This window comes from Cygnus atratus, chromosome 2 (genome assembly GCF_013377495.2).
Source record: "Cygnus atratus isolate AKBS03 ecotype Queensland, Australia chromosome 2, CAtr_DNAZoo_HiC_assembly, whole genome shotgun sequence".
In the NCBI taxonomy this organism is placed as follows: domain Eukaryota; kingdom Metazoa; phylum Chordata; class Aves; order Anseriformes; family Anatidae; genus Cygnus; species Cygnus atratus.
In genome coordinates this window covers 156,340,900-156,356,633 of record NC_066363.1, presented here as the reverse complement: position 1 = coordinate 156,356,633, position 15,734 = coordinate 156,340,900, and the positions used below count along the sequence as shown (strand labels likewise).

The window sequence follows — 15,734 nt, the reverse complement described above, 5'->3', positions numbered from 1 at the left end:
GACCAGATGATCACAAAGGTCTTTTCCAACCTTTACGATTCTACGAGTCTATGAAAGCTGTTTTATTTTCTCAACGATGTCACAGCCTCTGTAGCTCTCAGTCACACAACAGGGACATCTACCAGCAGCTGTGATCCCCCTGCCAACCGACGAGGGCATCATTTGAACAACCCCCCCTTGGAAGACTCTCTCCTTTTTCCCTCCGCCACCACATCGTACGGGGAGAGCCGGGGCTGAGGCACCGGGGCTGAGGCGCCGCCACCTTCCCGCCGAGCCCTCGGCGCCTGCGCCGCCCTGCCCGGCTGGGGGCGGCCATTGCCGTCAGTTCCGTGCCGGCGGCAGGAGGCGGCGGGGGCGGCTCCCGGCCCGGCTGTGAGTGCCCCCCCCTCCCCCCCCCAAATCTCCTCAGCGCGGTGCCCCCCTCACAGAGCCGGCAGCTCCTCGGCTCTCCCCCGTTACACTCTCACCCTCCAAAAAAAAAACAAAAACCAAACATAAAAGCTGTTTTCCGCCATCTGTTTTGCCTCAAAAGTCTTTTCTTTCCGGGTGTGTGTGTGCGGGGTCAGCCTGCTGCTTGGTTTTGGGGTGGGGGGGTGCTCGGGGGCAGAAAGTCCAGGCACAGAGGGGTTTGCCCCCCCCCCCCCCAGCGGAGGGTTTGGGGCTGTGCCTGCCTGTGAGACGCTGAAACTCATTTTAGGTGGCTTGGGGAGTGCTAAATGTTTACGTGCAAATCCAGAACTGATGGTGTGGTGCCCCCCCCCCCCCCCCCCCCCCCCCCCCCCTTCGTGCGTGGGCTTTGAGAAAATGATGATTTTGCTTCATTCACCCAAATTTAGGAGTTCAGAGCTGATTGTCCTTGGCCTGGGCAGTGTCAAGGCAGTGCCAGGTTGGCTCATCCCCACCTGGGCCATCCCCACTCAGGTTCCACCCCAGACGATTCCCCGTGGTTCCCCTTGGTGTGAGGCTGGAGACAGAGGCCAGGAGAAAGCCGTGCGGAGGTGGTCGTGGTTCAGGAAACGTTTAATCTGCAGCCCTGGTGGTGGAGACCCTGCTGCCCCGAGCACGATGGTGGCTTGTGCAGCTTGCACCGTGTAGCTGCACCATGAACGGGACAGGGGAACAGAGCCAGGTGGAAAAAACCCTACAAGTATGCCTTTAAAGTAATGCACAGGGTGCAGAAGTGCTTAGGAGCAAAGTCCTGGTCTCATTCAGCAGCCGCGCGTGCTTCTGAATGTTAAAAGGAATAATGCACTTGTTTTTTTCTTTTCCTAGCCTGCAGTTGATGCAAAATGAGCGTCCCTGACTACATGCAGTGTGCCGAGGATCACCAGACTCTCCTGGTCGTGGTTCAGCCGGTCGGCATCGTACCCGAAGAGAGCTTTTTTAGGATCTACAAGCGAATTTCAGCAGTGAGTCAAGTTAATGTGCGCGACTCGCAGCGCGTGTTGTATATCCGTTATAGGCACCATTATCCCCCCGAGAACAACGAATGGGGGGATTTTCAGACACACCGGAAAGTTGTGGGCTTGATAACTATCACAGACTGTTCTTCTGCAAAGGACTGGCCTCAGACTTTTGAAAAATTCCATCTTCAAAAGGAAATGTACGGTTCCACGCTCTATGATTCCCGCTTGTTTGTCTTTGGCCTTCAAGGAGAGATTGCAGAGCAGCCCCGCACGGATGTGGCGTTTTATCCCAGTTATGATGAATGTGAAACCGTGGAGAAGAGAATAGAAGATTTTATCGAATCCCTCTTCATTGTGCTGGAGTCTAAGCGGCTTGACAGAGCCACTGATAAGTCTGGAGACAAGATCCCGCTCCTCTGTGTTCCCTTTGAGAAGAAGGATTTTGTAGGTCTGGACACAGACAGTAGGTAAGCAGCTATTTTTGGCAGCTTGCAGGTCTTGAAAAATCTGTGCGGCAATTGCTAGCCTCTAGAATAAGACTATTAGAAAAAACAAAGCATGCTTTTTCACGACAAAGGTCGTGCCCCTATCTTCATGTGTGTGTCTGCTGTAGTTTAAGAGAATTTAATTAGTAGTCTGACCGTATTTGAGACTGTGAGTTTATATATATATATATATATAAATCTTTAATTTATGAGGCAAATCAAGTAGCAGGAAGTATTCACAGGAGAGGTTTGGTAGATTTCACTGTAATGAGACATTTTGCTGGAAAGATTCAAATGATTTATAGATATACGGTGTTAAAAAACAAATTAAATTAACATCAATTAAAGTAATTCTGTGTTATGTTGAGGAGTAGTAGACTAATCCTTATTTTTTTTCTAAGCCTCTGTTGTCTTTTTCATCCCACAAAATAGCGACCGTATTTTGGTGTCTAAGTTCAGTGTCTTTCCCTGTCTTTTTAATTATTTGATATTCCTGACCCATCTTGTTTTGCTGCTGTTCCCTTTTGTTTTGTCTGTTACTTTTTTTTTTTTTTAAATTTTCCTCCTCGCATTGCATCTTTCCTTCCTAACCACGTGCACGCGTAGCTTTCAGATTTGAGTGTTAAATATTTCTGGTGTTAAGAATTGGTAGTTGTGGCCTTTTAGCTGTAGACAGGTGCAAAGCCTGCTTGACTCTGCTGCTTGAACTCAAGTCCATCTTCCTTTATTCTTTCAGAAGATAGAAGTGTGGAAGTCCTATCAAAATACATAGAGTGCATGAAAATAACATCTTTCACATCCGTCTTGTACGACTAGGGATGCCAGTAGCGGTTCTTGCGTGTGGAAGCTGAGGCATCCAGGCCGGGCTGTCGGGAGCTGTACAGGCATGTTTGCGAAGCTTCCTTATCATGTTCAACAGGTCTGCCTGCCTGGGTCGTTAATCCCAGCCTTAGAATTTCTGTGTAAGAATGGGATGTACTAGAAGAAAGTGTTCTAAGTTTCTAAATAGTTAGAATTAAAATTATTAAGTTATCCCTGCTTGCTCTTTGGTGGTGCACAGCTGAACTTGCTCTGTCTTGAGTGTGCTGGTTAGCTCCTGCAGTACTCTGCTTTCATGGGCAGGAGAATTTGTTTTACTGTTTTTTTTTTTGTATGTTCTGTGGGCAGTAAGGTTTTGTAGAGTAGGTGAGCCCTTTTAGTATCTCGGCTTTGGTTACTCGGTTTGGATGAATTGTGGATGAACGTAATCACCAAGATTTCCTGTGTCCAGTTAACTAAGAAAACTATGAGTTTTGGCCCCCAAAATCTTTGCCTTAATATCCAAATTAATTATGTTGATGGTGTCTTTTAAGTAACATCCTTCCATGTGGTGCTTGGGAAATCAACCCCTTGTTCACACCCATTACTTTTTTAGGAGCAGGGTGTGTGCGCAACCAATGGCCAAATAATTCCTGTGAGATTCTGACTAGGTGGGGAGCTCAGTAACAGGCAGGATGTTTATCCCTACCTGTCCAAGAGGTTACTTTATGCTGTTGGACTGAAAAGTTGCAGCAGACCTAGTGTTGTACCTGAATTCTTTGCAAAATGGAAGGTGTAGGAGCCTTTCCCCCCACCCTGGTTCATTTAAAAAAAAAAAAAGCTCTAAAAATAGTTAAGCAGTGGTTTGAACACTAAATAGGTTTTCAGTGAGTCTAAGCTAATGGATATGCTTTAATTAAGTGCTTGCTGTGCTTTGCTGTTCAGAGAAAAGGTGATAAATGTTCTAATCTTTCCTCTTTGGTTCAGCAGTAAGAGCATTTTTCAGCTTTTATTTTACTGCGGAGCTAGCGCTTCTCATTTGACGCACCAAGTTTTAAAACTTGGGATTTATTTATAAATAGGGCAAGCAAGCTGAATAAAGAGATCCTTCCAATCAGTTTGGTATTTTGTGAGACTGAGGAAAGTAAGGAGGTAGTTTAAATGCCTGGACGTTTTTTTTTTTTTTAAATATTTTTGAGTTTTGTAACAGAAAGGAGAAATCGAATCCCAAGTAAAGATCAGTTGTACTGACAAAGCACTACGGAAAAAAGGAGCTGCCCTTCGCTGAGTTCGAAGTGAAGGTGTGTGGTGTGCGTGAGCTGCTCTGCACAGGCACCTTTCATGTAGCAGGACAAATCTCAGCTTCTGTGTTCTCAGCAGAAATTCAAGACCGTGAAGTGTTTTTGAAGGTCAGTTTTTTAAAGTAATATATTCTTGCCAGCGTAGGTTTTGAGCGGTGAAATGCTGGCGTATTTCATTTTATTACTTGGGTTGCGATGAAGTGTTTTTGTTTTATCACGTTCGGTTTTGCAGTGACAGATTCCACAATTAAGGGGAAAGTGTTGCGTGAGGCCCCGACAGGGAGATGCAGGTTTAGGAAGGACCTTCCTCACCTGAGTCCAGTTTCTGTTTGTGAGATGCCGTGCTGTCTAATTCTGTTGGGTGAGGGATGAAGGCTGGCTAAACGTGCAGGGTGTACGTGAGAGCATCTGGCAGAATAGCTTTCTCCACGCTGCTGGTTTTGAGTCTAACTAAAGAATTTAAAGAATGAAATAGAAATGAAAATTATTGAGGTAGACAAGCAAGTGAAACAGCTTTTGTTAGAGTAGGTGAAAATGGTTAAAGGGTTAGAGATAAAGGTTATCCCTCTTAGAGATAAAGGTTATCCCTCTATTTTCATCCTCTCCCCCTTCTTACTCTATTTATCCTGACCTACCAGCGGGTGTGTAACTGGTTAAAAACAACAACAACACAAATATTCTTTATTAAATTGATGGAAGCTAGCTTATAACAGAGAGAACATGTTTCTGCTGCTGTAGCTGAAGATGCCTACTTGGACTAAATAAGTATATATTTTCCTGCAGCATCCAAATTTAAAGGTAAATTTCCCGGTGTGTAGCGAAGGTCTCGTTAGGGCTGGAGTGCAGCTGTAACACTCAGCTACCAAATGGGGCTGATAGGTGGAGTGAAAATACATTAAGAAGTTACGTGGGACATACTAATTATGACGGCGTGGTTTGAAAACAAATTAAAACAACCAAACCCTTTTAGTCTCTTAAAGTAGACTCTCCTCCAGCAATTTCTTGTGAAATATTAGGGTTAATACTTACGAGAAGGACTGGATGGATAGGATCGATGTTCTCTCTTGCTCAGTTAGGTGACTAGCAGTAATACCAGGAATTAGTATTTGCCTCTAATTTGCAAAATAAGTGCAACATTGTCAGCTTGTTTTAAGAAGCAGAGGTCATAAATTAGGAACAGGGATTATTAGGCTGAACTTCAAGTAAAAGAATTCTCTGAAAAAGGGGAGCTGCTCTTTGTCTTCTGCAAGGTGCTTGTATGATGAAAAGATGAGACAAAGTGCCTGGGCTTTGTGCTGTGACCATAACACCCAGGAAAACTCGGTGTGGCTGGTGTAGGCTACCTTTTTTGGTTGGTAGAAAACTGTTTATATGGAAAATAGCGGGGTTAAGTCCTAAGAAGTCTTGAAGAAAGCTTGTCCTGTTACCTAAAACTGTAGGAGTGGGAGGCTGAAGTAGGTGTAATTCCTGGAGCAGCCAGCCAGCAGGTCATCGTGGCAAACCTGTTGATTTTTCCAGTTTCTCATCTGTAAATTAGGTAAAGTATTTGTGGTCTTGGAGCTACTAAGGATAACTGTAAGTTTCTGAAATGAGATGTACCTGATAGTTGTTTGTAAAGGTCGGGAGACCGATCAAAGAGAATGGAATTGCAATTTCTCGTGGTGACACCGCAGTCCTACAAGCTTCAAGCGGGGAAACACTCATCAGAAACGCCAGAAAGTGTCTGTTTAATTTTCCTACTATTTTGCTATTTCCTGTTTCCAGCTAACAAATGAACCATGCTCATTTTAATGTATTTTCTAGCAGTTTGTGTCTTAGGACCTTTTTTTGTATTTCCTACTGGTAAGGCTTCCATGTAACGCTATCGAGCAGTGAGAAAGCAGGGCTCTATTTACAGATGTGCATTTCTCTGTACTGTAGTAGATGGGATCTGTTTACTGATTTGCCAGCCTCTGTGATATCTCAGGATGTGTATGTGGCTGTTAATTTTGTTTCTGTTCTCTGTCTTTCTAATTTTTGTTCTGTTCTTTTTTTTTTTTCCTTCTTCTCTCATACTGCCCTGTGAGTTTGTTATTGGGTCTAAAAAGGTAGGCTGTGATTGCGTCTCTTTAAAAGTAGTTAGCTTTCTTCCATGAACTGCCTTTCCACTCTGCATTCATTGCATAGTTTAGCGTTGCTTTTTTATATTTGTTTTTCAGTACACACAAAAATAATTGCTGCCTGGAGCCTCACTACCGTGCTTGACACTTTTGGGCACACTTGGCAATTATCTTTTGGTAGCAATGCTGAGTTTTTTTGTAGGGCACACATGATTTGCTTAGGCGGCTGCTGGCCTCTGGAACTTGCTTTCTTTTTTAAACCCCGAAGCCATGAAGCTGTTGCTGCCCGTGTTTCGTTTCCAAATTGAAAAGTCCTGGCAGATGATGAAATGCTGTAGCTGTTCCTTAAGTCCGGACACTGGTACGATTGGTGAAGTCTCTAGTTCTGCATGCGAACCGGAATCGGCGGAATTGGATGGAAATTTTCGTTGAAGCATTCTGCATGAATTTTGCAAATTCATTTTGCATGTTTCCTGTTCCTAAATTCAGCCGTTTCGAAACGCGGAGGATTCAGAAAGTCCTGCAAACTTGTTACTGGATGCTTTGTAGTGAAAATAAATTCTGTCTTGAAATGTATTACTCTGACTTTCCCATAAAATGATGCTGGTAGCCTAGAAAAGAGCTGAGGACGCAGGGGTAAAGCCTGCATCTTATATAGCAAATGGAGTAGAAAGGGACGTGAGTAGGGCTTTCTGGGTCCCAGAACAGGTTCACTGCCTCCAGCTTGAAGCAGCAGTTATGGTTACTGGTGCTGATGCTGGTCAGTATTGTTCTGAAGAGCATGTGAAGAGCGTGTTAGGTACCAGCTTAACACAACCGAGCCACTTCAGAGAATAAGAATTTAAATTTTGTAGTGTTTTTTGTAGTAATTTGATTTTGTGTTCAGGAGAGGATCTTTGGAAGATGGGTTGGCTGCCTGCATGCTGCAGGATCCCACATGCAGCCCTACGCTACGGGGTGTTACCTTCTCTGAGGGCATTTCCAAGCGTGTCACACGCTCCAGAAGAGCTTTTGGGGTGTTTGGGTGAGCCGTAGGTGTGTCTGGGGTGAGACTTCACGTCCTAAATTCTCCTCTCGAGGAAGAAAAGAGAAACGGCTCTTAGCAGCAGGGTACAAGAAGGACCTGACCTTGCAAAAATTGTCTTACTGTAGAAGAAGTACCAATTCTTGCTTGTGAACTTCCTGCCATCGAATAGAGTCAGTGGTGGAGAGCCGAAACAATTAACCAAAGCTCTAATCAAAATTAAATAAGGGAGAAAATATCCAGAAGCTTCTTGCTTTCAGCTACGTGGCCTGATTCTTCAGGTGAAGCTGTGAAGCAAACGTTAGGAGGAATAATCATAATGTTCTGCCGGGATAAATAAGCATGTATATTTTTGTTCAATTAAATTTGCAATCCAGTGTGGATTGAAAAAAGTATCAGTCAGTCTCCTCATGCTTTTAATGACCTGATGTTGTAGACATGGGAGTTCGAAACCAGCTTCCCAAATATCAACTGGGTTGAGTTTTACTTTCTGTGGAGAGCGGGTTTAATTTTAATGTAGTCTTTGCCTTTTATCTTTTTTGGACACACTTAAAGCAATTGAGAAATGGTCAGAAGTCCTTGTTGTTGATTGTGAGAGCTAAATGAAGTTGAATGAATTTGGATTTTTAATAAATAGTGGTATATTTCTTCATCGTCGGGAATAGCTTATCCTTTTTGTTTATAAACAGGAAGAGTTCCTAAAAGGGAAATGTTGTGAATGAGCAATGCTCGCTGACGCCCAAGTTTGACTGTAATGAATAGATGCATTCACGTTTTGAATATATTGGTGTGCATACGGTTCCAGCAAAATTAGGGGTTGGTTAGGAAGAGCTGTTGGTGAGGCAGTGCTGTCGAAATAATTTGGGTATTAGGCTCTGGCTTAGGAGTCTGGCAATATCCCTTTTGCTGTCTGACTCGTATTTGTGAAGTTAATAATAGGCAAGGTAGAAAATCTGGAAAAAAACACACCTTAAAACCTACAGTTTTGAGAGAATAGGGAGTGTGGTTTGTTCATAAAAACACAGAATACTTGAAAATGTAGGGAGAGGAAATCGGAAGTGTTAGCATCTTCAAAAGGAATTGTAGCTCTGGAAAGAGACTGTTCCTTAATTCCACTACTTACTTGGTGTTAAAATTTAAAAATTATATGACGCTGATGCTCTTTGTTTCGATCTGAAATGTAGAGACCAGTAAAACCCGACACTAATCAGGGTTGTGTACGAGAGTGTAAATTGTTTACGAGTTTACAAAGCACATTTTTGGCCACCTTATTTCTCTATAACCTAAAGCTCAGGCTGACATCTTGCTAAGGTTTGATGTTCTTCCATAGTTAGTGCAGAGCACCTCTAGTTTTCTTCCTTTTTTGTCTTAAAGATGATGCTTGTTGGAAAACGAAAAGATAAATACCTGAATTCCTTGACGTATTTGAAAGACGAAGAACAACCGTTGTATTTAGCCTTGTCTAATGTCACCTCCACATCAATTGTGAACATGACGTGACGGATGAGAAAAGTGGGATGTACATTGATACTGAATTAATTTACAACATTTTAGTTGGAGAGGAGCAATAGAAGACAGACTTCTTGTCTCCTTTTAAAATTTCCACGTTTTCTTCTGAACAGTGACACTGGTTCTGACTGTTTTTCTGTTTTTTATATGGACAGTGCACATGTCCATGTATCTTCTCTTTTTAGATTGCCGTTCTCCATCCGTCCATCCAAATCAGTTACTCTCTCTGTCCTCTTGAACTTTTTCTTTTATTTTTGAACCAGCTACAAGGAGTAAGACATTGCTTGACGGCTGAATGCAGGGGCTATCTTAGCACTTGATGGCTGTCTTTGGTATAAAAACAAACAACACACCCAAACCCTCAAAACAAAAACCCAGTAACTTGCGATTGTTCCTATTGTTCCCGTTTCTTCTAGCCTTTACACCTTAACATCTGAAGGATAGAAATTAATATGCCTCTTAGCCCTTCCCTTAGGCTTCATATATTCTTCTACTTTTGTCACATATCAGACTTCATAAAGACAGCAGTCTGTTGAAATCGCAGTGAGCGATTATCGCAGTCAGACGGTAGCTCAGCTCCGCGAAGCTCTGCCTGGCGGGAAAGCACCGCCTCGAGCCCCATTTCATCGCCTAGTCGTGACGTTTCCTCGTATTTCAAGTGTGCTTTAGGGTATAAGAGAACGGATGTTACCTGTTCGGTTTCTGTTTCAAGTTGCTAGAGAGGTTCAAATATGCTAGGGAATTTAAAAAAAAAAATATTCTGCTGGGCGTTTTTCAAAAGAAAAAAAAGTTTAATTACGACTATTATAAGATAAAAACATAAAACTATGAGTCAGTCTGAGGTGGTCTTTTGTAGTTTTGGAAACCAGATTCTTTGTCATCCAGATTCTTTGGCAAGCCGTCACGCATATAATGAAGAATTGACATCTACGGGAATGCTTTTAATTAAAGCTTCATTCTCAGATAATTTTATTTTAGTCGAAACAAAAAAAAATCTTGGTGTGAAGTTTGGAACGTCAAACATACCGTGTGTACGTAGGTATTTATATCTTCATATCCTTGGAAGGCATTGTTAGAACAGAAGGATGCGCTATTGCAGCGATGTAGAGAAAATAATAAATTGCCTAAGCCGAAGTTCAGTTCTTTAGGAAAATGTGAGGTCGAGCAAGGCTCTTCTTGCTAGGGAATGCTTCTGCAGAAGGGGAGATCTGAAGCGTTGCTGACTAACTTGAGAGTAGCGTTGCCCTCAACCACGACTGATTTCTCTTGTCTTAAGCCATGGGGTGCTTTGGAGGTATTGCGTGTCTTACATTGCACCTGTTACGTTGCTTTAGCTGCCACTTAATAATAAATACAAAAAAGTAAGGTTAGTGTCTTTGTCATGCTGATTGATGTCCTGGTTCCTTTCTAGTTCCACCTTGTCTATTGATTTTATTTGGGAAAGGAAAGAAACTATTGCTGGTGCTGTCTCAGCTTTTATTCAAATAACTAAAAAAGGGGTAGCAAGAGAAACCCAGTCAGTGCTTGCCTGACGTGGCAGTGGTTTTGTTGGGTCTGTAAGCGTGGAGTAGGACAAAAATGGAAAGGAGATGAAGGCGTCATCAATTTCTTTCACTCACCATTGCTTTGAAAGAAAAATGTTCTGTTCTCATGAGCCATAACATTTCTGAACAGGTAGTATTTCTTTACAAGCGTAAGCAATTCTTTACTTTTTACAAGTGCGTGTTTATTTTCTTTCTTTTGTGGCAAGGCTGTTAAAGCACCCTGAAGGGCAGTCTCCTAACTTCATCTGACTCCATAACTTCTATCTAGCCCAAGTTTGCATTGTTTTTTTCAGTGTCTCCTCAGAACGTTGGTTCTTTTACATCTGCATACTGTGCTGGTTAGAATTCATACTGAATATTTGCTCAGAGAAACAGAGTAGGGAAACGTTGATCTGCTATTAAGGAGGAAAGAGCATTGACTTTACCTCAGATAGTTGCTTCTTGGAAATAGCTGCAAACTGCACTTTGTATTTTGCAGACACTACAAGAAGCGTTGCCAAGGCCGGATGCGGAAGCACGTTGGTGACCTGTGTTTACAAGCTGGGATGTTACAGGATTCCTTGGTGCACTACCACATGGCGGTGGAGCTGCTGCGGTCTGTAAATGATTTTCTGTGGCTCGGAGGTAGGATTAAGTGGTGATAGTGAATCGAATAGTTAGTTGCTAAAATCCAGAAAATTAAAGTATCTTCTATAACTTTCCTTCTGCATTATGAAAAGTAGGAGCAGCTTTGGTGGCCAAAATCTGAATTTCAAGCGTGGCTAAGAAGGAAGTCAATAAATTAATAAGAAATGAGAAAGAAAGGTGTTTAAGAAAACCTGCAATACAAAATGTGTTACTGTAGTAAAAGGTTATTTATTTTTTTAAAGAAAAGTGTGACTTTTTACTACTTTTTTTTTGAAAATATTTCTTTTTTCAGTGGATAGTACAGATGATTTTGAATTCTTTCCTGCAGGTACTACTGTCGACTGTTAGCAGAAGATTTTTGCCTTTACATCTACCAAAGCCACGAGTGTTTAACTTCCAGTGGCATATCTTCCTTCTGCGTTGAACTTTCCCATTCTACTTGGAAGTCCTTTTAGCTTCCTGTGTGTTTTGTGAATTACATACGAAAACTTTACCACCTTCTTCTTTCCTCCTTCTCTTGCAGAAGGTTAGGTGGCTCAGGATTCTTGAAGCACAAGAGAACTTTTCTACTTGTGCGGGGCATGAAGATATTTTAAGGCCCAACTGGTGGATTATAAGATTATACTCCTGGAAATTACAATAATTGAGGTTGGAAGTGACCTCTGGAGGTCCCCTGCTCTGACCTGCTCAAAGCAGCCTGGCAGTCCAGCCCGCTTTCTGCCTGCTTATTGCCCACCTCTCCACTTTGTATCTCATCAGTTTGGCTAGAAAGATGCTATTGGGAGACTTGTCCTCATTGGAGGCAAGGAGGTTGCTGAGGACTGGTTTGTAAATCGATGTTTGCCGTTCCCAGACACCTTCTTGTTCTTCGTGGGCTTGAGAACTGCTTCCAGGATTTTTAATAGCCTCGTCAGGGAGCTGAGATTGCCCTGAGTGTAGACCCCAGTACCTTTTTCTCGAAGACGGGTGTGATGTTTCCCTTTCTCTGGTCGTTAGAAACTTCCCCCTGCTCAAGGTGATAGAGAGCAGCTCCTCAGGTGCATCCTGTCTGGTTTTGTGGGTTTGTGGCCAGTTGGATTAAGTACTTCAGATGTCTTTCTTCCTGAACTGTGGGATAAGGCTTAATCCTACAGATTCTGCTGGTAGGCTTGGGGAAGCCTGAAGGCAAACCTTCCCACTGAGAACAGATAAAAAGGACGTTGAGCTTCTCAGCCTTTTCCATGGCCTTTGTCACTCCTTTCCAATTAAAACATACTTCGTATTCATGTCAATAAACTCAGCTGCGTGGTGCTTCAGTTCTTGAAAGTGTCTCTACTAATTTGCTTATTTTTTTTTTCTTTTCTCTCTAGCTGCCCTCGAGGGGTTATGTTCAGCATCAGTCATCTATCATTACCCTGGTGGTACTGGAGGTAAAGTTGGATCTCGTAGGGCACAAGGAGGTTCTCTTTCTGCTGAGGCAGGCAACAGGCACAGACCAGGTAAGCACGGGATTTGGCTTTTATTCTGAGCCTCGGAGCCTGTTCCAGTTGTTGGGAGTTAGATATCCACACACAAATACGCACTACCCCCTTGTCCCTCTATTTTTCCATGCTTGTTCCTCCTTAAACTGCTTCCGTCCCTCCTTCTCCCTGCCTTTGGTTCATCCCCTGTATCTCCCATAAGAAGTCTTGCACTATCCCAAGGTGTTTTTTTTCCTGTTGTCCTATAATCCGTACTCTGGTAGGCAGTAGCATCCCTTTGTCTGTTAAGGTGATGTGGAGAGCAGCTCACGAAACCCAGCGAGATGGGTTAACACCCCTGGACAGCTGTGTTGACTCCAGGTTATTGGGGTTCAGCTGTCATGGTTTCTCTGTGCTCTTTTGTGACTGTGGAGGTGAGCTTTTAATTGCGTGACCTAACACTTAACAAATGCTGCTCAGGCTCCTGAAAGCTTCTGGGCCTTCCAGGAGAGGCTGGCTAGGGTCAGGAAAGCAAAAAAAAAAATGTAACAGTTACTGTAAAATATGCGAATACTGCCACTGGTTCACGTCTGAGCTATAAATTACTGAAATATCAAAAAAACTTGCTTTGTTTTTACATGCTTGATGAGAAATAGGATGGTAAACCAGCCAGGCCTTTGGTGTCAGCCAGCACAGCTGTTTGTGCGTGTGTTTAGCTTCTTACACAGTGCTGAAGCAAACAGAAGCTATGTTTACGGGCTGGTCTAAGTATTTGTGTGTGCAGTGTGATCAAAATTAAGTCCTTCTTTAAATAAAGAGTAGTAACAAACCAACCTCCACCCATTTTTATTCATCTGTAAATCACAATCTAGTAAACGTTTGCTTTGATTTACCTTTAATACATACTGTGTGTCTTGACACCAGATGACCTGGATAATAAAAATACCTTGTTTAAGGAGGGAATACTAGCTTTGCAGGAAATACCTAGTGGTTAAAATCTGTCCGTTCGGTCCCGTGACTTACGAGTGCATTTTATATTGCCTGTTAGGGTAAAATTTCCTGCAGTTATTAATCTTTCTCCACTTTTAAACAAATATTTAACAGAAAGTATTGCAGTCCGTTCCTGAAGTAGGTAACAAATAAGCCACAGCTATCAGAGTAATCCAATAAAATACATTCGGGTATATTACTGCTGCTTTTGTGTAAGGTGTTTTATAGCTCATAGTCCTTCTGTCACTGCACGTGACTAGGTTTTTCAAAGGACTAGGAATCAAGCATTAGGGTCAAGAAAAACTGATTACAGACTTTTGGCTATCCCTTGCAGATGAAGGCGTTACTTGGTGGCCCCCTAGATCTCGTTCCCTATCACTAGTTACGATCTTTTAATGTTTTTGAGATCTGAAGCGCTAAACTCTGTCTAGGCAAACAGCTGCTGTTGTGATGCTTTTTTCCTCTACAGTTCTCTGAAGGTTTCTTTTCACTACCTTTTATTTGACCCTGCAGTGCCTTTCATTTAAAATCTCTGCAAACCACACCTTGCCTTATAATCTGCTTTAGTTTAATTAATTTTTGGGGACAATATTTAACGTGGAGAACTACTTTCAGTGTACCTGTCTGTAGGATCAGTCCAGATGCAAAACGGGTTTCCAAATTCTAGGCAAATCAAAAAAATAGCATACGTGGAATGGGCATTCAACTTGTGGCTACTTCTGAGGGCTGTAGATCTGATAGGAACCTGCATTGCTTCCCGATGTGCCTGCCTGGAATCGCTCCTCTTCTTGTGCCCGTAGTTCAGCCTGGCCGCAACAGGGTTCCTTGGTACTGTCTTCGTGCCCAGACCTGGCCAAAAGAAGCATCTTTGTCTTGAATCTTGTGTGATTTCCACCATTTGTCCTTCTTAGGCTAAAATGCCAGATTTTGGCTACTCAAAAAATGTTGTGGTGTTCCAAAAACACCTCTGGAGAGAGAAGCATGAATATCCTCTCCTATAAAATAGAGCAAACGTTCAAGAGGGAGGTGACAGTGGCTTTTTTTCCTCTACTAAGCAGAGTTGAAGTATTTTTCGTACATAACTAGGAAGTGCTGTAGGCATCAGAATATCATCTGGCTGTTGGTGGTGCACCCTTCAACTTCTTTTGAAACTCTTTTGCTGGGAACAGTTCATTCAGAAGGGAGCTGGTCAGTAACGGAGGGTTTAAATAAAGTACTTGCCTGAGGGAGGGGGAGAGAAGTGGAGCCTTGGCTTTTCCAAAGGCAGCTTTTCTTCTGTGGTCCTTGTCTGAACCCCAGGGCTGCAGTATCTTGCTGGCCATGCAAAGGGAGCTTTGGCATTTCGATGAACTTGCCTGACTTTTAACATTCCCAGAACTTTTTGTTTGTAGCAGGGTGTGTGCGCGGTGCTTTCGCGCTGGTAGTAGCCAAGCGTCACCACGCTGCTCTCACTCCCGCCCACCTCTGAAGGGCAGGAGGAGAAAATACGATGGAAAAAAGCTTTTGGTTGTGGTAAGGGCAGGGAGGTCGTCCACCAGTTACCATCATGGGCAGAACACTCAGCATAAGGGAGATTAATGTAATTTGTCGCCTATTGCTAACAAGCTAGAACAGTGAGAACTAAAAACAAACTAAAACCACCTTCTCCCCATCCATCCTCTTCTACCTCCTCCCCCCGAGCAGCACAGGGGAATGGGGGCTGCGGTCAGTCCCTGACGCTTCGTCTCCACAGCTCCTTCGTGGCGTGGGCTGCCCACAGGCAGCAGCTCTTCAGGAACTGCTCCCACACGGCTCCGTCCCACGGGGTCCATCCCCCAGGAGCAAACTGCTCCAGCACGGGTCCCCCACGGGCGGCAGCTCCCCCCAGACCCCCTGCTCCTGCGGGGGCTCCTCTCCACGGGCTGCAGCTCCGGCCCGGGGCCTGCTCCTGCGGGGGCTCTCCATGGGCCACAGCCTCCTCCAGGCCACATCCACCTGCTCCACCGGGGGCTCCTCCACGGGCTGCAGCGTGGAGATCTGCTCCGTGTGGGACCCGTGGGCTGCAGGGGGACAGCCTGCTCCACCAGGGACCTCTCCACAGGCCGCAGGGGAACTGCTGCTGCGTGCCTGGAGCACCTGGACTGTAAAAGCAGATTTTGAATTGCTTAGTTCCTTTGGCCAGGAACGTGGCCACATTCTGCGAGCTAGGCAATTTGTGTCTTCCATAACCAGACATTAGATTACTACTGTTTGGCTTACTGGCTGTTTTGTTCTATTTTGTTTGAAGTACTAAGCTCTTAATTTTGTCGCCTGATCTTTGTTTCCCTAAGCAGAATTAATTAGGAAACTTCAGTGGAGTTTTGGAGTATCTTGTTGATCTGGCTCTAAATCTCTACTTCATCCTGAGACTGAGCAAATGAATTGGAGGGAGGTCCTTCCTCTCATAAAGCCTTGTTTTGAACCGCTTAACCCTCAGTCGTAATTTTGCTGCTATGCTTAATCAGCAAGGTGTTGTCTGTCTGATAATCCTCCT

General features: G+C 43.7%; 1 protein-coding gene across 6 annotated transcripts in view; it reads left to right on the top strand.

Moving 5' to 3' along the window:
- The first annotated feature begins 294 nt into the window (after nt 1-294).
- TRAPPC9 (trafficking protein particle complex subunit 9) overlaps nt 295-15,734 on the top strand; it is a 466,059-nt gene continuing 450,619 nt past the window's right edge. For 4 of the 6 annotated variants that reach the window (XM_035561675.2, XM_050708966.1, XM_035561677.2 and 1 more), the window contains exons 1-4: nt 307-372; nt 1,273-1,873; nt 10,645-10,790; nt 12,143-12,271. In XM_035561675.2, the coding sequence (XP_035417568.1) occupies nt 1,290-1,873; nt 10,645-10,790; nt 12,143-12,271 (859 nt within the window). In that variant the 5' untranslated portion in view covers nt 307-372; nt 1,273-1,289. Of the gene's footprint in view, nt 373-958; nt 1,148-1,272; nt 1,874-10,644; nt 10,791-12,142; nt 12,272-15,734 lie in introns of those variants that run through there. The other 2 variants (XM_035561676.2, XM_050708965.1) reach the window with 2 other exon arrangements.